At 39.9% G+C, this 27,156-nt stretch overlaps 1 protein-coding gene across 1 annotated transcript in view; it reads left to right on the top strand.

The window, feature by feature from the left end:
• Positions 1-27,156, top strand: part of CFAP91 (cilia and flagella associated protein 91) — a gene marked incomplete at its 5' end in the record, with an annotated part of 155,610 nt that overhangs the window by 4,213 nt on the left and 124,241 nt on the right. Inside the window, 4 exons of the mRNA XM_079704207.1 lie at positions 17,614-17,690; positions 18,185-18,342; positions 19,319-19,402; positions 20,501-20,557. Coding sequence (XP_079560333.1) covers positions 17,614-17,690; positions 18,185-18,342; positions 19,319-19,402; positions 20,501-20,557 — 376 coding nt within the window. The remainder of the gene's footprint in view (positions 1-17,613; positions 17,691-18,184; positions 18,343-19,318; positions 19,403-20,500; positions 20,558-27,156) is intronic.

Raw genomic sequence — 27,156 nt, 5'->3', positions numbered from 1 at the left:
TTCTTGTCTCATTGCTATGGCTAGGGCTTCCAATACTATGTTGAATAGAGGTGGTGAGAGTGGGCATCCTTTTCTTATTCCTGAATTTAGTGAGAAGGCTTTCAGCTTTTCACCATTGACTTTTATGTTGTCTGTGGGTTTGTGGTTTATTATGTTCAGATATGTTCCCTCTATACCCACTTTGGTGAGAGTTTTTATCATGAATGGATGTTGAATTTGGTCAAATGATTTTTCTGTGTGTATTGAGATGGTCATGTGGTTTTTGTCTTTCCTTCTGTTAATGTGGTTTATCACATTGATTGATTTGTGTATGTTGAACCATCCTTGCTACCCTGGAATGAATCCAGCTTGATCATGGTGTATGATCCTTTTTATGTATTGTTGGATTTGTTTTGCTAATATTTTGTTGAGGATTTTTGTATCTATATTCATCAAAGATATTGGCCTGTAGTTTTCTTTTTTTGGTAGTGGCTTTTGTCTGGTTTTGCTATCAGGGTGATGGTAGCTTCACAGAATGACTTTGGGAGTGTTCCCTCCTCTTAATTTTTTGGAACAGTTTGAGCAGGATAGGTATAAATTCTTCTTTGTAAGTTTGGTAAATTCCCGAGTGAACTCATCTTGACCTGGACTTTTCTTTGGAGGGAGTTTTGTTTTGTTTTGTTTTTTAAGTAGAATTAATTTACAATGTGGAGGGAGTTTTTTTTTTTTTTTTAATTACAGATTCTATTTCACCTCAACGATTGGTCTGTTCAAATTATCTGTTTCTTCTTGGCTCAGTTTTGGCAGGCTCTATGTTACTAGAAACTTGTTCATTTCTTCTAGGTTGTCCAATTTGTTGGCATATAACTGTTCATAGTATTGTCTTAAGGGTTTTTGTATTTATGTGGTGTCAGTTGTTATTTCATCTCTTTCATTTCTTATTTTATTTATTTGGGTCCTCTCTCTTTTCTTCTTGGTGAGCCTGGCTAGAGGTTTGTCAATTTTGTTCCTCCTTTCAAAACAAAAACAAAAACAAAAAAACAGCACTTGGTTTTATTGATCTTTTCTATGGTTATTTTATCTCTATCTTATTTCCTCGCTGATCTTTATTATTTCCTTCCTTCTTCTGACTTTGGGTTTTGTTTGTTCTTCTTTTTCTATTTTTTCCCCCCTGATATCAGCTGTTTTCCTGTGGGCTTTTCCAAAAGCAGACCTTGAGGTAAACGTTCATAGGCTACTACTTTATTAAGAAGTACAATCCAAAAGAAACCAGAGATAGGGAAATGTGACTGAGACAGGGAATGTCAGAGAGAAAATAAAACCATGTGTTACCAGGATGATTACCACAAAGTTTGTATCAAGTAAAAGTAAAACCATTTTTCTGAGAAGCGGTATGTGTTACTTTGCCTATCGATAATCCAGCCCTGGAGTGAAAGGAGAATTTACCTGCTGGCTTCTGTCTCTCTTTGGTTAAAACTTTGCTTTATGTATCCTCAGTAAGAGACATGTGAAGGTGATATGCGTTTCCCATGGATATTCACGTCTCCAGGTCACAGAGAAAAACTAAGGGGAAGGTGAGGGACACTTGGTGTAGACATGAGGTAAAAAGACACTGGGCTGTGCCTGCTGCTTGGACTGCAGCTTGGTTGAGCCAAAACAGAAATTCTTGCTCTGGCTAGTTGGTAGGAAACAAGTTGGCAAGAGTTCCAGACATCTGCAAATTACAAGTTTATGAAATCATGTAAACGAAGTGGCTGATCCAAACATACCAAAACCAGAACCAAACAAAACAGCACTTCTCTTCCCCACACTATCCTGCCCTTTTTTTTTTTTTGTGGTACGCGGCCTTCTCACTGCTGTGGCCTCTCCCGTTGCGGAGCACAGGCTCCGGACGCGCAGGCTCAGCAGCCATGGCTCACTGGCCCAGCCGCTCCACGGCCTGTGGGATCTTCCCAGACTGGGGCACGAACCCGTGTCCCCTGTATCGACAGGCGGACTCTCAACCACTGCGCCACAGGGAAGCCCTATCCTGCCCTTTTGATTATTACCTCCCAGAGGGAAAACTTTCAATTCTTTTTAGCTCTTTCTTCTCGTATTTAGTAAAACATTCTTTTCATCTTTTCTTTTTTTTTAATTGGCCCTACATTTGTATTTAATTCAGTAATTGTAGCTACTTTAAGCAAATGAATTCCATGTTTTTTTTTACATCTTTATTGGACTATAATTGCTTAACAATGGTGTGTTAGATTCTGCTTTATAACGGTGAATCAGTTATACATATACGTATGTTCCCATGTCCCCTCCCTCTTGCGTCTCCCTCCCACCCTCCCTATCCCACCCCGCCAGGTGGTCACAAAGCACGGAGCTGATCTCCCTGTGCTATGCGGCTGCTTCCCACTAGCTATCTACCTTACGTTTGGTAGTGTATATATGTCCATGCCTCTCTTTCGCTTTGTCACAGCTTACCCTTCCCCCTCCCCATATCCTCAAGTCCATTCTCTAGTAGGTTTGTGTCTTTATTCCTGTCTTACCCCTAGGTTCTTCATGACATTTTTTTTTTCTTCTTAAATTCCATATATATGTGTTAGCATATGGTATTTGTCTTTCTCTTTCTGACTTACTTCACTCTGTATGACAGACTCTAGGTCTACCCACCTCATTACAAATAGCTCAATTTCGTTTCTATTTATGGCTGAGTAATATTCCATTGTATATATGTGACACATCTTCTTTATCCATTCATCTGATGATGGACACTTAGGTTGTTTCCATCTCCAGGCTATTGTAAATAGGGCTGCAATGAACATTTTGGTACATGACTCTTTTTGAATTATGGTTTTCTCAGGGTATATGCCCAGTAGTGGGATTGCTGGCTTATATGGTAGTTCTATTTGTAGTTTTTTAAGGAACCTCCATAGTGTTCTCCATAGTGGCTGTACCAATTCACATTCCCACCAGCAGTGCAAGAGTGTTTCCTTTTCTCCACACCCTCTCCAGCATTTATCGTTTCTAGATTTTTTTTTTTTTTTTAATTTTTTTTTTTTTTTTTTTTTTGCGGTACGCGGGCCTCTCACTGTTGTGGCCTCTCCCGCTGCGGAGCACAGGCTCCGGACGCGCAGGCTCAGCGGCCATGGCTCACGGGCCCAGCCGCTCCGCGCGGCATGTGGGATCTTCCCAGACCGGGGCACGAACCCGCGTCCCCTGCATCGGCAGGCGGACCCTCAACCACTGCGCCACCAGGGAAGCCCTAGATTTTTTGATGATGGCCATTCTGACTGGTGTGAGATGATATCTCATTGTAGTTTTGATTTGCATTTCTCTAATGATTAAAGATGTTGAGCATTCTTTCATGTGTTTGTTGGCAGTCTGTATATCTTCTATGGAGAAATGTCTATTTAGGTCTTCTGCCCATTTTTGGATTGGGTTGTTTGTTTTTTTGTTATTGAGCTGCATGAGCTGCTTATGAATTTTGGAGATTAATCCTTTGTCAGTTGCTTCATTTGCAAATATTTTCTCCCATTCTGAGGGTTGTCTTTTGGTCTTGTTTATGGTTTCCTTTGCTGTGCAAAAGCTTTGAAGTTTCATTAGGTCCCATTTGTTTATTTTTGTCTTTATTTCCATTTCTCCAGGAGGTGGGTCAAAAAGGATCTTGCTGTGATTTATGTGATAGAGTGTTCTGCCTATGTTTTGCTCTAAGAGTTTGATAGTTTCTGGCCTTACATTTAGGTCTTTAAGCCATTTTGAGCTTATTTTTGTGTATGCTGTTAGAGAGTGATCTAATCTCATACTTTTTCATGTCCCTGTCCAGTTTTACCAGCACCACTCATTGAAGAGGCTGTCCTTTCTCCACTATACATTCCTGCCTCCTTTATCAAAGATAAGGTGACCATATGTGTGTGGGTTTATCTCTGGGCTTTCTATCCTGTTCCATTGATCTATCTTTCTGTTTCTGTGCCAGTACTATACTGTCTTGATTACTGTAGTTTTGTAGTATAGTCTGAAGTCAGGGAACCTGATTCCTCCAGCTCCATTTTTCGTTCTCAAGATTGCTTTGGCTATTCGGGGTCTTTTGTGTTTCCATACAAATTGTGAAATTTTTTGTTCTAGTTCTGTGAAAAATGCCAGTGGTAGTTTGATAGGGATTGCATTGAATCTGTAGATTGCTTTGGGTAGTAGAGTCATTTTCACAATGTTGATTCTTCCAATCCAAGAACATGGTATATCTCTCCATCTATTTGTATCATCTTTAATTTCTTTCATCAGTGTCTTATAATTTTCTGTATACAAGTCTTTTGTGTCCTTAGGTAGGTTTATTCCTAGATATTTTATTCTTTTTGTTGCAATGGTAAACGGGAGTGTTTTCTTGATTTCACTTTCAGATTTTTCATCATTAGTGTAGAGGAATGCCAGAGATTTCTGTGCATTAATTTTGTATCCTGCTACTTTACCAAATTCATTGATTAGCTCTAGTAGTTTTCCGGTAGCATCTTTAGGATTCTCTATGTATAGTATCATGTCATCTGCAAACAGTGACAGCTTTACTTCTTCTTTTCCATTTTGGATTCCTTTTATTTCCTTTTCTTCTCTGATTGCTGTGGCTAAAACTTCCAAACTATGTCGAATAAGAGTGGTGATAGTGGGCAACCTTGTCTTGTTCCTGATCTTAGTGGAAATGGTTTCAGTTTTTCACCATTGAGGACGATGTTGGCTGTGGGTTTGTCATATACGGCCTTTATTATGTTGAGGAAAGTTCCCTCTATGCCTACTTTCTGGAGGGTTTTATCATAAATGGGTGTTGAATTTTGTCGAAAGCTTTCTCTGCGTCTATTGAGATGATCATATGGTTTTTCTCCTTCAATTTGTTAATATGGTGTATCACGTTGATTGATTTCCGTATATTGAAGAATCCTTGCATTCCTGGAATAAACCCCACTTGATCATGGTGTATGATCCTTTTAATGTGCTGTTGGATTCTGTTTGCTAGTATTTTGTTGAGGATTTTTGCATCTATGTTCATCAGTGATATTGGCCTGTAGTTTTCTTTCTTTGTGACATCCTTGTCTGGTTTTGGTAGCAAGGTGATGGTGGCCTTGTAGAATGAGTTTGGGAGTGTTCCTCCCTCTGCTATATTTTGGAAGAGTTTGAGAAGGATAGGTGTTAGCTCTTCTCTAAATGTTTGATAGAATTCGCCTGTGAAGCCATCTGGTCCTGGGCTTTTGTTTGTTGGAAGATTTTTTATCACAGTTTCAATTTCAGTGCTTGTGATTGGTCTGTTCATATTTTCTATTTCGTCCTGATTCAGTCTTGGCAGGTTGTGCATTTCTAAGAATTTGGCCACTTCTTCCAGGTTGTCCATTTGATTGGCATAGAGTTGCTTGTAGTAATCTCTCATGATCTTTTGTATTTCTGCAGTGTCAGTTGTTACTTCTCCTTTTTCATTTCTAATTCTATTGATTTGAGTCTTCTCCCTTTTTTTCTTGATGAGTCTGGCTAATGGTTTATCAATTTTGTTTATCTTCTCAAAGAACCAGCTTTTAGTTTTATTGATCTTTGCTATAGTTTCCTTCATTTCTTTTTCATTTATTTCTGATCTGATTTTTATAATTTCTTTCCTTCTGCTAACTTTGGGGTGTTTTTGTTCTTCTTTCTCTAATTGCTTTAGGTGCAAGGTTAGGTTATTTATTCGAGATGTTTCCTGTTTCTTAAGGTAGGATTGTATTGCTATAAACTTCCCTCTTAGAACTGCTTTTCCTGCATCTCTTAGGTTTTGGGTTGTTGTGTCTCCATTGTCATTTGTTTCTAGGTATTTTTAAATTTCCTCTTTGATTTCTTCAGTGATCACTTCGTTATTAAATACTGTATTGTTTAGCCTCCATGTGTTTGTATTTTGTACAGATCTTTTCCTGTAATTGATATGTAGTCTCATAGCATTGTGGTTGGAAAAGATACTTGATACAATTTCAATTTTCTTAAATTTATCAAGGCTTGACTTGTGACCCAAGATATGATCTATCCTGGAGAATGTTCCATGAGCACTTGAGAAAAATGTGTATTCTGTTGTTTTGGATGGAATGTCCTATAAATATCAATTAAGTCCATCTTGTTTAATGTATCATTTAAAGCTTGTGTTTCCTTATTTATTTTCATTTTGGATGATCTATCCATTGGTGAAAGTGTGGTGTTAAAGTCCCCTACTATGAATGTGTTACTGTCGATTTCCACTTTTATGGCCGTTAGTATTTGCCTTATGTATTGAGGTGCTCCTATGTTGGTTGCCTAAATATTTACAATTGTTATATCTTCTTCTTGGATCGATCCCTTGATCATTATGTAGTGTCCTTCTTTGTCTCTTCTAGTAGTCTTTATTTTAAAGTCTATTTTGTCTGATATGAGAATTGCTACTCCAGCTTTCTTTTGGTTTCCATTTGCATGGAATATCTTTTTCCATCCCCTTACTTTCAATCTGTATGTGTCTCTAGGTCTGAAGTGGGTCTCTTGTAGACAGTATATATGTGGGTCTTGTTTTTGTATCCATTCATCCAATCTGTGCCTTTTGGTGGGAGCATTTAGTCCATTTACGTTTAAGGTAATTATCGATACGTATGTTCCTATTCCCATTTTCTAGATTACTTTGGGTTCGTTATTGTAGGTCTTTTCCTTCTGTTGTGTTTTTGCCTAGAGAAGTTCCTTTAGCATTTGTTGTAAAGCTGGTTTGGTGGTGCTGAACTCTCTCAGCTTTTCCTTGTCTGTAAACGTTTTAATTTCTCCATCAACTCTGAATGAGATCCTTGCTGGGTAGAGTAATCTTGGTTGCAGGTTTTTCTCCTTCATCACTTTAAGTATGTGCTGCCAGTCCCTTCTGGCTTGCAGTTTCTGCTGAAAGATCAGGTGTTAACCGTATGGGGATTCCCTTGTGTGTTATTTGTTGTTTTTCCCTTGCTGCTTTTAATATGTTTTCTTTGTATTTAATTTTTGACAGTTTGATTAATATGTGTCTTGGCGTATTTCTACTTGGATTTATCCTGTATGGCACTCTCTGTGCCTCCTGGACTTGAGTAACTATTTCCTTTCCCATATTAGGGAAGTTTTCAACTATAATCTCTTCAAATATTTTCTCAGTCCCTTTCTTTTTCTCTTCTTCTTCTGGAACCCCTATAATTCGAATGTTGTTGCATTTAATGTTGTCCCAGAGGTCTCTGAGACTATCCTCAGTTCTTTTCATTCTTTTTTCTTTCTTTTGCTGTGCAGTACTTATTTCCACTATTTTATCTTCCACGTCACTTATCCGTTCTTCTGCCTCAGTTATTCTGCCATTGATCCCATCTAGAGTATTTTTAATTTTATTTATTGTGTTGTTCATCATTCCTTGTTTCATCTTTAGTTCTTCTAGGTCCTTGTTAACTGTTTCTTGCATTTTGTCTATTCTATTTCCAAGATTTTGAATCATCTTTACTATCATTATTCTGAATTCTTTTTCAGGTAGACTGTCTATTTCCTCTTCATTTGTTAGGTCTGGTGGGTTTTTATCTTGCTCCTTCACCTGCTGTGTTTTTCTGCCTTCTCATTTTGCTTATCTTACTGTGTTTGGGGTCTCCTTTTTGCAGGCTGCAGGTTCGTAGTTCCTGTTGCTTTTGGTGTCTGTCCCCAGTGGCTAAGTTTGGTTCAGTGGGTCGTGTAGGCTTCCTGGTTGAGGGGACTAGTGCCTGTGTCCTGGTGGATGAAGCTGGATCTTGTCTTTCTGGTGGGCAGGTCCACGTCTCGTGGTGTGTTTTGGGGTGTCTGTGGACTTTTTATTATTTTAGGCAACCTCTCTGCTAATGGGTGGGGTTGTGTTCCTGTCTTGCTAGTTGTTTGGCATAGGGTGTCCAGCACTGTAGCTTGCTGGTCGTTGAGTGAAGCTGGGTGCTGGTGTTGAGATGGAGATCTCTGGAAGATTTTCGCTGTTTGATATTATGTGGAGCTGGGAGGTCTCTTGTGGACCAGTGTCCTGAAGTTGGCTCTCCCACCTCAGAGGGATAGCACTGACTCCTGGCTGCAGCACCAAGAACATTTCATCCACACGGCTCCTCAATTTGGGATGATTCGTTGTCTATTCATGTATTCCACAGATGCAGTGTACATCAAGTTGATTGTGGAGCTTTAATCTGCTGCTTCTGAGGCTGCTGGAAGAGATTTCCCTTTCTCTCCTTTTTTCTCACAGCTCCCGGGTCTCAGCTTTGGATTTGGCCCCGCCTCTGTGTGTAGGTCACCGGAGGGCATCTGTTCTTCGCTCAGACAGGATGGGGTTAAAGGAGGAGCCGCTTCGGGGACTCTGGCTCACTCAGGCTGTGGGGGAGGGAGGGGCACGGAGTGCGGGGCAAGCCTTTTGGGAGGTCTGAAGTCTTCTGCCAGCATTCAGTGGGTGTTCTGTAGGAGTTGTTCCACGTCTAGATGTATTTCTGATGTATCTGTGGGGAGGAAGGTGATCTCCACGTCTTACTCTTCTGTCAACTTCCCCGGAAGCCTCCTCATCTTTTCTTAAAAAAATTTTTTAATTAAAATTTTTTAAAAATTTAAGTAGAATTAATTTACAATGTTGTGTTAGTTTCAGATGTACAACAAAGTGATTCAGATACATATATATATACATACACGTATATACTTTTTCAGATTCTTTTCTTTTATAGGTTATTCTAAGATATTGGATATAGTTTCCTGTGCAATACAGTAGGTCTTTTTTGTTTATCTGTTTTATATATAGTAGTGCATATATGTTAATCCCAAACTCCTAATTTATCTCTCCCCTCCCCTCCCACACTATCCCCTTTGGTAACCATAAGTTTGTTTTCTACATCTGTGAGTCTGATTCTGTCTTGGAAATAAGTTCATTTGTGTCTTTTTTTTTTTTTGCCATACACGTGCCTCTCACTGTTGTGACCTCTCCCGTTGCGGAGCACAGGCTCCAGACACACAGGCTCAGCGGCCATGGCTCACGGGCCCAGCCACTCCACGGCATGTGGGATCTTCCTGGACCTGGGCACGAACCCGTGTCCCCTGCATCGGCAGGCAGACTCTCAACCACTGCGCCACCAGGGAAGCCCTGTATCATTTTTTTAATATTCCACATATAAGTGATATCATATGATATTTGTCTTTCTCTGCCTGATTTACTTCACTTAATATGATAGATAATCTCTAAGTCCATCCATGTTGCTGCAAATGTCATTATTTCATTCTTTTTTATGGCTGAGTAATAGTCCATTGTATATACATACATATATATATATATATATATATATATATATATATATATATATATATATATATATATACACACACACATACACACACATACAACATCTTCTTTATCCATTCATCTGTTGATGTTCATTTAGGTTGCTTCCAGGTCTTGGCTATTGTAAATAGTGCTGCTATGAACTTTGGGGTGCATGTATCTTTTCAAATTAGAGCTTTCTCCAGATAAATGCCCAGGAGTGGGATTTAAGGATCATACAGTAACTCTCTTTTTAGGTTTTTAAAGAACCTCCATGCTGTTCTCCATAGTGGCTGCACAAATTTACATTCCCACCAACAGTGTAGGAGGGTTCCTTTTTCTCCACACCCTCTCCAGTATTTATTATTTGTAGACTTGTTAATGATGGCCATTCTGATGTGAGGTGATACCTCACTGTAGTTTTGATTTGCATTTCTCTAATAATTAGTGATATTGAACATCTTTTCATGTGCCTGTTGGCCATGCCTTCTTGGAGAAATGTCTACTTAGGTATTCTGGTCACTTTTTATTGGGCTGTTTGTTTTTCTGGTATTAAAGTATATGAGCTCTTGGTGTATTTTGGAAATTAATCCCTTGTTGGTAGCATCATTTGCAAATATTTTTTCCCACTTTGTAGGTTGTCTTTTTGTTTTGTTTATGGTTTCCTTTGCTATGCAAAAGCTTTTAAGTTTAATTAGGTCCCATTTTTGGTTTTGTTTCCATTACTCTAGGAGATGGATCCAAGAAAAATATTGGTATGATTTATGTCAGGGTCTTCTGCCTATGTTTTCCTCTAGGAGTTTTATAGTATCTGGTCTTACACTTAGGTCTTTAATCCATCTTGAGTTTATTTTTGTATATGGTGTTAGGGAATGTTCTAATTTCATTCTTTTACATGTAGCTGTCCAGTTTTCCCAGGACCACTTATTGAAGACATTGTCTCTTCTCCATTGTATATTCTTGCCTCCTTTGTCATAGATTAATTGCCTGTAGGTGTATGGGTTTATTGCTGGGCTCTCTATTCTGTTCCATTGATCTGTATGTCTGTTTTTGTGCCAGTACCATACTCTTTTGATTATTGTAGCTTTGTAGTATAGTGTGAAGTCAGAGAGTGTGATTCCTCCAGCTCTGTTCTTCTTTCTCAAGATTGTTTTGGCTATTTGGGGTCTTTTGTGTTTCCATCCAAATTAAAAAAAATTTTTTTCTGGTTCTGTGAAAATGTCATTGGTAATTTCATAGGGCTTGCATTGAATCTGTAGATTGCCTTGGGTAGTATGGTCATTTTATCAATATGGATTCTTCCAATTCAAGAACATGGTTTTTCCATCTGTTTCCATCTGTTTCATTCTTTCCATCTGTTTTTGTGTCATCTTCAGTTTCTTTCATCAGTGTCTTATAGTTTTCAGAGTAGGTCTTTTGCCTCCTTAGGTAGGTTTATTTCTAGGTGTTTTATTCTTTTTGATATAATGTAAACAGGATTGTTTCCTTAATTTCTCTTTCTGATATTGCCTTGTTAGTGTATAGAAATGCAACAGTTTTCTGTACATTAATTTTGTATCTAGCAACTTTACCAAATTCACTGATGAACTATAGTAGTTTTCTGATAGCGTCTTTAGGATTTTCTATGTATAGCATCACGTCATGTGCAAACAATGACAGTTTTACTTATTCTTTTTAATCTGGATTCCTTTTATTTATTTTTCTTCTCTGATTGCTGTGGCTAGGACTTCCAAAACTCTGTTCAATAAAAGTGGTGACAGTGGGCATCCTTGTATTCTTCCTGATCTTAGAGGAAATACTTTCTGCTTTTCATCATTGAGTATGATGTTAGCTGTGGGTTTGTCATATATGGCCTTTATTATGTTGAGGTTGGTTCCCTCTGTGTCCACTTTCTGAAGAGTTTTTATCATAAATGGATGTTGAATTTTATCAAAATCTTTTTCTGTACCTATTGAGATGTTCATATGGTTTTTATTCTTCAGTTTGTTAAGGGTGTATCATGCTGATTGATTTGCAGATATTGAAAAATCCTGGCATCTCTGGGATAAATACTACTTGATCATGGTGTATGATCCTTTTAATGTATTGTTGGAATCAGTTTGCTAGCATCTTTTGTTTTTTAATTTATTTTATTCTTTTTATTTTTTTTTTGGCTGAGTTGGGTCTTCATTGCTGCATGCAGGCTTTCTCTAGTTGAGGCGAGTGGGGGTTACTCTTCATTGCAGTGCTTGGGTTTCTCACTGCGGTGACTTCTCTTGTTGTGGAGCACAGGTTCTAAGTGCACGGGCTTCAGTAGTTGTGGCACGTGGGCTCAGTAGTTGTGGCTTGCAGGCTCTAGAGTGCAGGCTCAGTAGTTGTGGTGCATGGGCTTAGTTGCTCCATGGCATGTGGGATCTTCCTGGACCAGGGCTCAAACCTGTGTCCCCTGCATTGGCAGGCAGATTCTTAACCACTGCACCACCAGGGAAGTCCCCACTCTATGTCTTTTGATTGGAGTATTTAGTCCATCAACAATTAAAGTAATTATTGATAGGTATGTACTTATTGCCATTTTAAACCTTGTTTTCTGGTTGTTTTTGTAGTTCTTCTTTGTTCATGTATTCTTTTTGTTTTTCCTTTTGTGGTTTAATTATTTTCTTTTGTAGTATTCTTGAGTTCCTTTCTTTTTGGATTTTGTGAATCTGTGTTTTTTGTTTTTGTTTTTTGGCTGCGTTGGTTCTTCATTGCTGCGTGCGGGTTTTCTCTAGTTGTGGTGAGCAGGGGCTACTCTTCATTGCAGTGCATGGGCTTCTTGTTGCAGAGCATGGGCTCTAGGTGTGCAGGTTTCAGTAGTTGCGGCACGTGGGCTCAGTAGTTGTGGCTCACGGGCTCTAGAGCACAGGCTCAGTAGTTATGGCGCACAGACTTAGTTGCTCTGTAGCATGTGGGATCTTCCCGGACCATGGATCGAACCCATGTCCCCTGCATTGGCAGACAGATTCTTAACCACTGCACCACCAGGGAAGTCCCCCTATTGTATGTTTTTGATTTGTGGTTACCATAGAATTCAAGTATGTTGACCCACAACGATATCCACTTGCTTTAAATTTATAGTTATACACATTCTAAAAGATCTACATTTTTATACTCCCCTCCCCCACATGTTGTGATTTTGATGCCCTATTTTACATCTTCGTGCTTATCCTTTTACTGTTAATTGTAGTTATAGTCGCTTTTACAAAATATTTTTTAATCTATGTACTGGCTTATTTAAATGATATTTAATCCTTTCATATATTTGCCTTTCCTATAGTTTCTTGCTTCTTTTCTGTTTAGAGAAGACCCTTCAATATTTCTTTAGGGTAAGTTTAGTATTGCTGAATTCATTTAGTTTTAGCTTGTCAGAGATTTTTTTTTTTTTTTTTGCAGTACACAGGCCTCTCACTGTTGTGGCCTCTCCTGTTGCAGAGCACAGGCTCCGGACGCGCAGGCTCAGTGGCCATGGCTCATGGGCCTAGCTGCTCCGCAGCATGTGAGATCTTCCTGGACTGGGGCACGAACCCGTGTCTACTGCATTGGCAGGTGGACTCTCAACCACTGCACCACCAGGGGAGCCCCTGAGATATTTTTAAACCTCTCCTTCTATTCTAAATGATAATCTTGCTGGGTAGAGTATCCTGGGTTGCAGTTTTTTCCCTTTCAGGACTTTGAATATACCATGGCCCTCCCTTCTTGCCTGCAAAGTTTCTGTAGAGAAATCAGCTGATAGCCTTATGAGGTTTTCCTTGTAACTAGCTCTTTGTTTTTTTCTTGCTGCCTTTAGAATTCTCTGTTTATCTTTAACTTTTGCTGTTTTAATTATGATATGTCTTGGTGTGGGTCTGTTTTTGTTCATCTTGTTTGGGACCCTCTTTGCTTCCTGTACCTGGATATCTGTTTCCTTATTTAGGTTTGGGAACTTTTCAGCCATAATTTCTTCAAATACATTCTTGATCCCCTTCTCTCTCTCTCTTCTCCTTCTAGAACCCCTATTATGTGTAGGTTGGCATACTTCATATTATCCCATAGATCTTGTATGTTGCCTTTATTTTATTTATTTATTTTTTGCAGTACGCGGGCCTCTCACTGTTGTGGCCTCTCCCATTGCGGAGCACAGGCTCCGGACGCGTAGGCTCAGCAGCCACGGCTCATGGGCCTAGCCACTCCGCGGCATGTGGGATCTTCCCGGACAGGGGCATGAACCCATGTCCCCTGCATCGGCAGGTGGACTCTCAACCACTGCGCCACCGGGAAAGCCCTGTTGCCTTTATTTTTTTCATTTGTCTTTCTGTCTGCTGTTCTGATTGATTGGTTTCCAGTATTCTATCTTCCAGATCACTTATTCATTCTTCTGTGTCATTTAGTCTGCTATTCATTGCTTCTAGATTGGTTTTTATCTCAGCATTTGAATTGTCTAATTTTGATTGGTTCATCTTTATAGTTTCTAGTTCCTTGTTACAGTGATCTGCATTTCTATTGATAATCTTTCTTAATTCCTTTAGCATTTTTATTACCTTCTTTTTGAACTCAAGGTCTAGTAGACTGGTGAGGTCTGTTTCATTATTTGTTCTTTCAGGGGATTTCTCTTGTTCTGTTGATTGGAAATAGTTCCTATGCTTTTTAATTTTACTTAACTTTCTCTGTCTATGAATTTAGGAGAAATAGCTATCTACTGTGGTCTTGAAGGGGTGTTTTTATGTGGGATTGACCCTGCAAAGACGGTATGTCTCCAGTATGTTTGGTGCAACAGCTGGTTTTGGTATGGATGCCAGCCACATTTTTCCTCAGGGTGTGCTGGTCGTTACCCCCTTGATAGGGGGTGTGCTTGGTGTTGTCGCATCTAGAGCCTGTGCTGGATGTGAGGCAGGGCTTCCTCTCTGCTCTGTGGCTGTCACCGTACTTTTGGGGGTGGGGCCTGCTCCCCAGTTGTTGGAATAGATGGCCTGAGGGTTGGGTTTGATCAGGCTCCATAGCCCTTGAGTGTGCACCCTGCCCCAAGGGAGGTAAATCCTGAAGCAAATGAGGCCCGTGTGGTCACAGAAGACCTGTACACCACCTGTGTGGGCATCCGTGGTTCCACTCAGAAGCAGTCCAAGTTCACGTCCCTTTCTCTGTGGTGTTCATCCCAGATCTAGTGCAGGACTGTGGTTGTGGAGTGGGTGGGGCTGGGGCATTTGCTAGGCTGGGGCTGGCGGTCAGGTTGTGGTTGCAGGAGTTGAGCTGGCTGCTTTGCTGCCTGAGATCTGGGCTGCCTCTGTGGCAGTCTTTTCCCAGGACCGTTCTTCCCCAGATGTAGTGCTAAGCTGTGGTGTGGAGTGGGCGGAGCCTGGGCTCTCTTGCTGGGAAATGAACTGCTGCATACCCCTGCCCAGGGCCTGTCTGCCTGAGATTCAGTACTTAGCCCCTTCACACTCTTGTGGTGCCACCAGGTACACACGCTGACAATTTCTGCCCAGCTAGATCCACTGCCCCTGTGCATGCACTTATAATGGGCTCTGCAGGGCCCCCCAACCCTGATAGCCTCCCAGGCCCTCTGGTGTGTCTCTGCATAGCTAGACCAGGTCTCTGCCCAGATCTCATGCCAAGCTGTGGTGTGGACTGAGTGGGGCTAGGGCATTCGCCCATTTGGATTGGGAAGTGCGGTGAGGTGGCAGCCACCAGTGCAAGGCTCTCTCATCCCTGATTGTTCAAGCCAGCACACGTGCACTCCTATCGAGTAGAGTCTAGGCTTCTTCAGTCTTTCTGTCTGTCTCAGTGAATTTCCCAGCAGGCAAGGGGGCTTTACTCCTCTGTGCAGGAATCCCAGGAATTGGATGCCCAAACTGTGGCTTGATCTGCTCACTCCCCAGAGTGAAGGTCCACCCATGTGGACCTTTTCTTCCTTTCAGATCCCTCCCAGGGATGCAGGTCCTGATCTGATACCTTTTTTTTCCCATCATACCAAGTTATATGGAGATCTTTATTGCAGCTTTGGTTGTATAGCAGTTCTTCTGCCAGTTTCCAGTTAGTTTTCATTGAGAATTGTTCCACACGTGTATCTATATATATATATATATATATATTTTTTTTTTTTGTGGTACGCGGGCCTCTCACTTTTGTGGCCTCTCCTGTTGCGGAGCACAGGCTCTGGACGCGCAGGCTCAGCGGTCATGGCGCACGGGCCCAGCCGCTCGGCGGCATGTGGGATCTTCCCGGACCGGGGCATGAACCCGTGTCCCCTCCATCGGCAGGTGGACTCTCAACCACTGTGCCACCAGGGAAGGCCGTAGATATATTTTTGATGTGTTTATGGGGGAAGGTGAGCTCCATGTACTCCTACTCTACCATTTTGATCCCCTCAGTTGCTGACTTCTTGAAGCCTTGGTTTCCTTTTCTATAAAATGGAGGCCTAGTGCCGACCTCATTGGGTTTTTTGAGGATTAAACGGAATATTGCACATAAAGCACTTAATAACTGTCTAGGAGTAAGCAAGTAATGACCTGGTGACTGCTATTACTTGGGCATCTCAGAGACCTCTCCACTGCCATTTGAGCACTGATTTTGAGCACTGTTTTAGGCTATGTTGTAGAATGTGTAGTCACAAATCATAGAGTATTGTGTCATTATCTTTTATAGATGTAAAAATGTTCCTGTAGATATCATGTCTTCACACTCCTTATGGAAATAAGAGGAGAATGGTTTATTATTTATTATTCAGACTTAGGAGAAATGTGGGTTAAATTAATTTCAGTTGACCAGCACAATTGCAACCACTGACCCAATGATATCGAGTTGAGAAGTGATGGAAACTGGGCTGATTAGGAATGAAGAGACCAGATTTTATGGCCTCAAATTATAGGCTACTGAATTTGAAGACAGAATGAATGCACCTGTTTAAACAGAAGAATGACTATAGCTTCAACACCTCTGATATATTGGAAATAGTACAGGACAAAGTGAAATTTCTACATACTCTTATTTTAAATGATTTAAAAGAAATCACTGGGTCAGTGGTTGAAGTCATGCTGTTCGTCTTCAACTGGGTAACTGAGGAGTCATTAGGTTCTGGAAATTGACTTACATCATCTAAATTCAAAAGAGATTTATTTCTAAATCACAATACCAATTTAATAATTTCTGCGGAGAAATATATGTTACGAAGATGTGTAGACTAGTTGGTCAGGGTATTTGTTTCTCAAGAGATGTCTACTTGATAAATCAAGTCTGTATCTGAAGATTGCTTGTGAACTTAATGTCAAATTGTTTGATTTTTTTTTTTTTTTTTTTTTTTTTGCGGTACACGTGCCTCTCACTGTTGTGGTCTCTCCCGTTGCGGAGCACAGGCTCCGGACGCGCAGGCTCAGTGGCCATGGCTCACAGGCCCAGCTGCTCCGCGGCATGTGGGATCTTCCCGGACCGGGGCACGAACCCATGTCCCCTGCATCGGCAGGCGGATTCTCAACCGCTGCACCACCAGGGAAGCCCAAATTGTTTGATTTTAAGGCATAGTATAATCAATCATGAATATTCTTTGTCACTTTAGAGATATATCTAACAAACCCATACTTATAGCAGCAGGGCAATCTTTTTTGAACTGGGAGAAATAACTTAGTCCCATCTTAAGGGGTGAATTCTAAAAATAGCTGATCTTCTTTACCTCTTATTAGAGAATGACATTTTCTTACCCTGTCTACCAGTTATGGGTGATACACTGTTAAGAGTTTGTATCTCTCCTGTGAACTGAATATGGGAGATAGTGCCCAAAGTTATTGTTTCTTTCCCTTGGAAATGGGTGTTGTGTATATATACATGGTCTTTCTTCTTGCAGTATTTCCAGGACTATCCAGACCCAGAAGGTGGTTTGTTCATAGGAGAGAAGAGAACCTATTTAGGCTATGGTGCTTGAAAACATGTTCAGCCTTCTTTTTGCATTCTGATTCTATTAACTGACTTTGGAATACACAGAAAAGAAATGCATCTCATAGACCCTCACTGGTGGTAGAGTAATAAGGCTATGAGCTGCTGCAGAGTTAGGCAATATCTAAGTTTTCTAATTTGTTTTCCAATTAAGAAATTATATTTCTTTCTTTTTTTTTTTTTTTTTTTTGCGGTACGCGGGCCTCTCACTGTTGTGGCCTCTTTCGTTGCGGAGCACAGGCTCTGGATGCGCAGGCTCAGCGGCCACGGCTCATGGGCCCAGCCGCTCCATGGCATGTGGAATCTTCCTGGACCAGGGTACAAACCCGCATCCCCTGCATCGGCAGGCGGACTCTCAACCATGACGCCACCAGGAAAGCCCAAGAAATTATATTTCTTTACTATTATTTTCTGCCTAGGAGTAGATATGTTCTATTCCTTATACTACCTTATTGTTTATTTCACAGATCCATTGTTTATCATGTCAAGTGAGAAAGACCACAACCAGGCAAATATTCAGGCCACCCTGATTCGAAGCAAACTGGTAGGTCTTATTTATCCACTAAGGTAGCCTAATGAACCTGAACCATCTAGTTTGGCTAACTCACTGATCAGATTGACTAATCACGAAATCTCCAATGGATTTTATATTCTGCAGAAATTACTTTGCCACGATTACCAGGGGACAAAGTATCTTAATACTTGTGGTCCAATGTGAGGATTAACTAACTAATAGTGAATAAAGGACCCATTATAACCTAAGTTATTTCAATGAGAAAAGTAATATATGCCTGTGTTGAAAGAGTTCAAATAGTACAAAAGCTTATATGGTATAAAGTAAATGCTACCCTTAGCCCTCTTCACATAATCATCCATTAGCATCAGTTTCTTGAGTACCCTTCTAGAGATAGTCTATGCATATACCAATAGCCGATATCATACACACTGTTTTGTGCCTTTAAAAAGTTTGCAGTACTTTAGAAAATCTGATGATATAATTTTGTCCTTTTTTCCCCTGCCTTCCTGTCCTAACATTAGAGAAGGGTTCCCAGGTATAGAACCATGTTCAGTAGCCTGTTTCATTATCCAAGATACTCTGTATATTGGAGCAAGGCAGATCCTGTTCCATCATTCATCAGTCGGGACTGGAAGGGACATGAGGAGAGACACAAAGAAGCCCTCCGGAAACTTGCTGTGTAAGTGTCAGGTAGCTTCAGCTGCTACTCATGTTTTTAATGAATGCATTTTTCTTCTTAAAAATTTTATTTATTCATTCTGTATTATTTTAAAATATACAGGGACTTCCCTGGTGGTCCAGTGGTTCAGACTTCGCCTTCCAATGCAGGGGGTGCAGGTTCGATCCCTGGTCAGGGAACTAAGATCCCACATGCTTTGTGGCTAAAAAACCAAAACATAAAACAGAAGCAATATTGTAACAAATTCAATAAAGACTTTAAAAATGGTCCACATCAAAAAAAAATCTTAAAAAAAAAACTACAGTTGTGATGTTATACCTAGATCAATTGAGCTCAAATTCTCTTTCTTAAGCCCTTTGACCAAAACAAGCCTGATTCAGGAGCAATGGTTATAGGTTTATTGGTTAGTAGATGTTCTCCAAAGGTTGGAGTGCATATGTATATTAAGTGATAACTTACCACCAAAGGTAGAAGTGAATGCTTTTGTTGTTTCTTTGATTCATCTTAGAAATTGCAAGTGTACTTTTCTGCTAGTATCCAAATATACTTTTTGGAGACTTGCAGCCAAGGCACCTTCAGAGACAGATCTCTTGAACTGCTTATTCTTTTAAGGAATATTTACAAGTTCATACCTAGTAAATTTCTTTTAAAATACTACCTTACAGCCTAGACATAAAACTTCATTTTTTAAAATTTTGTAATTCTCATGTGCTATTAACTAAAAGTGGATAGTTTTGTATGTGAGATTTCATAAGTCTACTCATTTATTAGCTTTCAGTTCCACTTGTTGGCTCCTGATTTCCTGACTCAGGGAAAGTAACTATTCTAGTCTGAGACGTAGAACAGTAAGATGCAGGTTATAGAAGACTTTGCTCTCAGTCTGAGCTACCCTGTGTATCCCCTACTTTATAGACATATAAATATGAATTGGAAATTATATGTTAGACTTGAATAATGTTTTCCTGCTTCATTTTAGAACGGACACTTCTTTTAAGATGCCTAAAGAAGTTTATGAAGATCCTGATGTTACTGGAAAGAATCGCTATAAATATTTTGAAAGGTAGAAAATAGTTACTGTGAATATGAGCCCTAGTATTGTTAGAGACCACTTTGTAATAATGATAGCAGCTCTCATTTTAAGTGCATGCGGTGTGCCAGGCATCGCTTTATAAGTGCTTTACAATATATACAATATCAATTTTCAGAACTGAAATATAGGATAAGATATATTATCCCCATTTTACCAGTAAGAAAGCTGAGACCAAGAGAGGAGAAGTAAATTGCTCAAGGTCACATAAATTAGCAAGTGGTAGAGTTGGGGTTCCAACTAAGTCTGCCTGACATTAGAGGTACTAATTGCAAATAAGAATGTATATTTTAGAACAAAATGAAGTTATCAAATGAAGTGAGATAGAGCAAAGACACCATGACAGCCATAGTGCAGGGGAAAGTGTTAAAAGAGGGCAAATAGGTGAAATTTGCTCTCTTTGTGTGAATGTTGCCAAAACCAACATGGTCAAAAGATTCACTTTGTTTCATTTGTGAGTAATACTCATGTGATAATCATACACTCAGATCAGATTAAAATAAGATGAGGATTTCCCTATAGGTCCTATCCGACTTAGCAAAATAGTCTTGATATTATATCTACATAAGCTCATTTGAGAAAAGTAAACTTGTAGTCCACATTATGCTGATTTTTTTCAGAGAAATGTTAAATTCTTAACATACTATACTCAATTCCTAGACTTTTGGGGGGAAATTTTTTAAAGTAAATCATTGGAAATTTCAGAATATCTCAGGGAACTTGAGAAGTTGCTGGGGACTAATGACCAGCTGAAGCCCAAGTATAGTGCACTGTTTTCTCAGAGTATGGCTTGTTTCCCATCTTCAGAGAACAGATGTTTATTAAAAATGCAGATTCACTAGCTCTACCTTGTATTTACTGAATCTCCTGGGCTAGACCTGGGAATTTGAATTTTAAACAAGAATCTTCCCACTCCCCAGTGATTTTTGTGTATGTCAAAGTTTGAGAATTACTGATATATGAAGTATTCAAACTCACTGATTTCAAGGGACAAATGTTAACAATGGAAGAAAGTTCAGAGAGCACACAATGCAAAAGTCCCACACATTTGTGTTTTCCTTTCTCCCCCAGGCCTTTCCTTCCATTTTATCAACAGATGCCATTCAATGTTGTTTTTGCATCAACCAGGTAAGTAACCATTATTTTAAAGCTTTTTTCCAGTTTATTTTATTTATTATTTGCTTCCATATTTGTTTCCAGAGGATAGTTGTCTAAATCAATATTTTAAACTTTGGATCACTAACCATCAAAAGGTCTTCTAGTGGGTCATGAGCAGCATTTTAAAAAACAAAATAGAATAGAAAATAACCTAGAGCATCAGACATATTGAGGGTAGTTGTTTTTTGCTTATAACTTTTGTTTTGAATAGATATATACATATGCTCATCTAATTTTTGCTATACACTTTCCCATGTCAATATAACTTAAAATTTCTATAGGAGAAAAAAATCCAAGGTATTCTTGAAATGAACCAGAAAAGAAACCTTTTTTAAGGTCTCAGATTTCTGAATAGAAAGTTAGATAGGGCTTGACTTTCAAACATGCATTTAAAGGATATGGTTACTCTTAATGATATATATAGCATCTTATGAATAGGATATATGTTATCAAAGGTCTGTAATCCTCAATATAAGTGCCAATTATGATCCCAGTTCCCCTCTAATTTTTTAAGACTGTATATGGATACCTTTGGCTCTTACGTGGAAGGAGGAAAGATCCTCTGCTCTCCTCCTAGACAGAGCAACTTTGTGTATTGTCACTTTACCTGGGGACAACTGCAGACTTGTTTTCTATGAAATGCTTTGTATGAGCAAAAGAGGAGCTATAAGACAGGTATCTCCCTATAGATATCTTTGGTAATTCTTTAGAAGCAGGCTCACTGGATCTCCTGCTTTGGAGGTCATAATCACATTAAGTCTAAAAATTGTTCAGTTGATTGTGGGGAGTTCTGAGGTCTACAGTGATGAACACTGGGCCCCTCCACTGCTTCCTAACTAATTGTGATGTAAGCGATAAAGATTTCCTTTGAGAGTTAAAGCATGACAGTTGACATTCTAGATAGTCTCTTTCTTTCTCAGAAGTTTTAAAGAATGAATCAGTAACCGTCTGTGAAGTCAACTCTGGAATTCTGGCAGCGTTGAGTTTCTGAGTGGTGAGGATATTTCCACCTTATGTTAGCAAGTATGGACTTGTCTGGGGACAGCTGGCCTTCTCCAGCCACACCCTTTCCATGGCTAGCTGTTGGACCCTTTACTTTGGACTCTGTGTAAGCATCTTGGTGAAGAGGATGAAAAGTAATATTTTTTAAATGTTCAATAGTGGTTTCCAGTTCCACATATAAGGTGCTTAGAAGTTGCTATTAACTGAAGATTTTAAAAACAGACAGGCAAATACAGGGGGTAATAGCTACCCAGAACAGAGATTCATGAGTAGAAACTGCCCTGAGAACCATTCCTAGGTAGGAAAACCTGAACTATAATTGACAAGTTGCTGAAGATTCAGTGTGGAAAACTCTGAGAATGAAAAACTCCAGGAGGACCCAGTCATGGGGGCTCCCACAATTTTGTGATTCACCTCCAGGAACTCAACCAGGTTCTCACAGTAAATATTGGAGAAAAATCCCCCCCATGCTTCTGGCAGGAGGAGGGAAAAAGGAACCACTTTGAAATGTGCTACAGCACTCTGTTCTTCTTAACAAGGCCAGCTGTCAGGAGAACCTAGTGAACCAGAGCATAACCTGCTGGGGTATTATCAGAGCCTAACTGAGAGGGGTAGGAAATACCCAACTTCAGTCCCCTTTTGCCATCCTGCCCCACCTAAGGGGGAAGAAAAAACTGAAAAACACTTATGAAGCTCATAGTCCAGATGCATAGGCTCACTGAAAGAAAGACCTAATATATGATAATAGAATGCTTTCCCCTCCCCCCACACCTTACCACCAAATTACTAAAGACCTATTTACAGTTTTTCTTACTCAGTACATCATGTGTAGCTGTAAGAAAAAAAAATTACAAGGCACACTGAAAGGCAAAACCACAATTTGAAGAGACAGCATAAGCATCAGAACCAGACATGGCAGGGGTGTTGGAATTATCAGAAAAGGAATTTAAAACAACTGTGATGGGCTTCCCTGGTGGTGCAGTGGTTGGGAGTTGGCCTGCTGATGCAGGGGACACAGGTTTGTGCCCCGGTCCGGAAGATCCCACATGCCGCGGAGCGGCTGGGCCTGTGAGCCATGACCGCTGAGCCTGCATGTCTGGAGCCTGTGCTCTGCAATGGGAGAGGCCACAGCAGTGAGAGGCCCACGTACCGCAAAACAAAACAAAACAAAAAAACAACTGTGATGAACATGCTAAGGGCTCTGATGGGTGAAGTAGACTTCAAGCAAGATCAAGTAGGCAATGTAAGCAAAGAGATGGAAATTCTAAGAAAGAACTAAAAAAATAAAATGCTAGAGATCAAAACCACTGTAACAGAAATGAAGAATTCCTTTGATAGGCTTGTTAATAGACTGGACATAGCTGAGGAAAGAATTTGTGATCTAGAGGATATCAATACAAACTTCTAAAATTGAAAAGCAGAGAGAACAAAGACGGAAAAAAACAGAATATCCAAAACCTGTGGACAAATACAAAAGTATAGCATACGTATAATGGGAGTACCAAAAGGAGAAGAAAGAAAGGAACAGAAGAAATATTTGAAACAATAATGACTGAAAATTTCTCCAAATTAATGTCAGATATCAAACTACAGAGTCAGGAAGCTCAGAGAACATCAAGCAAGATAAATATCAAAAAAGCTACACCAAGGCATATTATATTCAACCTAAGAAAATCAGAGATAAAGAATAAATTCTGGGCTTCCCTGGTGGCGCAGTGGTTGAGAGTCTGCCTGCCGATGCAGGGGCACGGGTTCATGCCCTGGTCCAGGAAGATCCCACATGCCGCGGAGCGGCTGGGCCTGTGAGCCATGGCCACTGAGTCTGCACGTCCGGAGCCTGTGCTCCACAACGGGAGAGGCCACAACAGTGAGAGGCCCGTGTACCGCAAAAAAAAAAAAAAAAAAAAAAAAGTATAAATTCTGACAGATGCCAGAGTACAAAATTACCTAACCTATAGAGGAACAAAGATAAGAATTACATGTGACCTCTCAGAAACCATGCAAGCAAGAAGAGAGAGAAGTGAAAATTTAAAGTGTTGAGAGAAAAAAAATCAACGTAGAATTCTGTATCCTGCAAAATTATCCTTCAGAAATGAAAGCAAAATAAAGACCTTCTCAGACAAATAAAAATTGAGGGAATTTGTTGCCATTTGTTGCAAGAAATGTTAGAAGAAGTTCTTTAGATAGAAGGGAAATAATATAGGTCAGAAACTTGGATCTACATAAAGAAAAGAAGGGCATCAAAGACAGAATAAATGAAGGTGAAATAAAAACTTTTATTTTTTAACAGTTTATTCAAAATAATAAGACCACCAGGGCAGAAATAGAGACACAGATGTAGAAAATGAATGTGTGGACACAGGGGGGGAGGGGAGGGTAGGATGAATTGGGAGATTAGGTTTGACATAAATACACTACCATATGTAAAACAGCTAGTGGGAACCTGCAGTATAGTACAGGGAACTCAGCTCAGTGCTCTGTGATGACCTAGATGGGTGGCATGGGGGGAGGTGGGAGGGAGGTCCAAGAGGGAGGGGATATATGTATACACATAGCTGATTCACTTCGTTTTACAGCAGAAACTAACACAACATTGTAAAGCAATTATACTCCAATTAAAAAAAAAAGGAAGACAATTGAAGACAAATGGTGGGCAGTTTGTTTTTCCTCTTTGACTAATTATTAAAGGAGCCTATTCAGAAAAAAATTAATAATAATAAGAGCAACAATGTACTTGATTATGTATGCTCATGAATATATCATGTATATGCTTACATATAAGTGAAATGAATGACAGCAATAATAAAAGAGATGAAAGGGAGGAATGAGGATTATTTTGTTATTATAAGGTACTTACACTGCTTGAGAAGTGATATAGTGTTATTTAAAAGTGGACTTGGATTAGTTGTAAATGTATATTGCAAACTCTGGGGCAATCACTAAAACAGTAAAAAACAAAGGGAAGTATAACTGATATGCTAATAAAGAAGAGAAAATGGAATCATATAAAACGTGGTTAAAACTACAAAAAGACAGAAAAAGGGTGGAAGATAAAATAAGAACAAAGAACAAGTGCAACAAGTAGATATGGTAGATATTAATCCAACTATCAATAATCACTTTGGCCATCAGGGGTCTAAATGAACCAATTAAAAGACAGATATTGTTAAAGTGGATCAAAAAACAAGAACCAACTCTATGTTATCAATAAGAAACCTACTTTAAGTATAAAGACACATATGGATTAAAAGTAAATGGATAGGGCTTCCCTGGTGGCGCAGTGGTTGAGAGTCCACCTGCCGATGCAGGGGACACGGGTTCGTGCCCCGGTCTGGGAAGATCCCACATGCCGCGGAGCGGCTAGGCCTGTGAGCCATGGCTGCTGGGCCTGCGCGTCCAGAGCCTGTGCTCCGCAACGGGAGAGGCCACAGCAGTGAGAAGCCCACGTAATGCAAAAAAAAAAAAAAAAAAAAAGTAAATGGATAGATTAGAACAGAATAGAGAGCCCAGAAATAAACTCATGTGTTTATGGTCAGTTAATCTATGACAGAGGAGGCAAGAATATACAATGTAGAAAAGACAGGCTCTTCAATAAGTGGTGCTGGGAATACTGGACAGCTACATGTAAAAGAATGAAATCAGAACATTCTCCAACACCATATACGAAAATAAACTCATAGACCTAAATATAAGACCTGAAGCCATAAAACTCCTAGAAGAAAACATAGGAAGAACACTCTTTGACATAAATTGTAGCAATATTTTTTTGGAGCAGTCTCCTAAAGCAAAGGAAATAAAAGCAAAAATAAACAAATGGGGGCTTCCCTGGTGGCGTAGTGGTTGAGAGTCCGCCTGCCGATGCAGGAGATACGGGTTCGTTCCCCGGTCCGGGAAGATCCCACATGCCGTGGAGCGGCTGGGCCCATGAGCCACGGCTGCTGAGCCTGCGCGTCCGGAGCCTTTGCTCCACAACAGGAGAGGCCACAACAGTGAGAGGCCCGTGTACCGCAAAAAAAACCAAAAACAAAAACAAATGGGACCTAATTAAACTTAAAAGCTTTTGCACAGCAAGGAGAAACATCAACAAAATGAAAAGATAGCCTACTGAATGGGAGAAAATATTTGCAAATGATATGATGGATAAGGGGTTAATATCCAAAATGTATAAGCAGCCCATACAACTCAACATCAAAAAAACCCAAGCAACCCAATTAAAAAATGTGCAAAAGACCTGAGTAGACCTCCAAAGAGGACATGCAGATGGTCAACATGAACGTGAAAAGATCCTCAACATTGCTAATCATCAGGAAAATGCAAATCAAAACCACAATGAGATATTATCTCATACCTGTCAGAATGGCTATCATCAAAAAGAACACAAATAACAAACGTTAGCGAGGTGGAGAAAAGGGAACCCTCCTACACGGTTAGTGGGAATGTAAATTGGTGCAGCCACTGTGGAAAACAGTAGGGAGGTTTCTCAAAAAACTAAAAATAGAACAACCTTATGGCCCAGCAATTCCACTCCTGGGTATATATCCGAAAAAAAACCAAAATCACTGTTTTGAAAAGATACATGCACCCCAATGTTCATAGCAGCATTGCTTACAGTTGCCAAAATATGGAAGCAATTCAAGCATCCCTCAACAGATGAATGGATAAAGAAAATGTGGTATACATATACAATGGAATACTACTCAGCCATAAAAAAGAATGAAAATTGCCACTTGCAACAACATGGATGGACTTGGAGGATGGACTTGGATGCGCTTATTATCCTAAGTGAAGTTAGTCAGACAGAGAAAGACAAATAATGTATGATATCACTTACGTATGGAATCTAAAAAATACAACAAACTAGTCAATATAAGAAAAAAGAAACAGACTCACAGATATAGAGACCAAGCTAGTGGTTACCAGTGGAGAGAGGAAAAGGGGGAAGGGCAATATAGGAATAGGGGATTAAGAGGTATAAACCATTATGTATAGAGGATTGGGGCTGGCGGCAGGAAGAGAGACTGAAGGGGTTAGTGCACCACGGCTAGCCCAGAGGGAGTCCGGGGAAAGGGTCTGGAGCTGCCGAAGAGGCAAGAGACTTTTTCTTCCCCTTTCTTTCCTGATGCGCGAGGAGAGGGCATTAAGAGGGCTGCTTATCTTGAGAACGAAAAACGGAGCTGGAGGAATCAGGCTCCCTGACTTCAGACTATACTACAAAGCTACAGTAATCAAGACAGTATGGTACTGGCACAAAAACAGAAAGATAGATCAATGGAACAGGATAGAAAGCCCAGAGATAAACCCACACACATATGGTCACCTTATCTTTCATAAAGGAGGCAGGAATGTACAGTGGAGAAAGGACAGTCTCTTCAATAAGTGGTGCTGGGAAAACTGGATAGGGACATGTAAACGTATGAGATTAGATCACTCCCTAACACCATACACAAAAATAAGCTCAAAATGGCTTAAAGACCTAAATGTAAGGCCAGAAACTATCAAACTCTTAGAGGAAAACATAGGCAGAACACTCTATGACATAAATCACAGCAAGATCCTTTTTGACCCAC

Source organism: Hyperoodon ampullatus (assembly GCF_949752795.1).
Source record: "Hyperoodon ampullatus genome assembly, chromosome: 5".
NCBI lineage: Eukaryota > Metazoa > Chordata > Mammalia > Artiodactyla > Ziphiidae > Hyperoodon > Hyperoodon ampullatus.
Note: the sequence above shows the minus strand (reverse complement) of the source record. Positions and strands in the feature narration are given on the sequence as shown.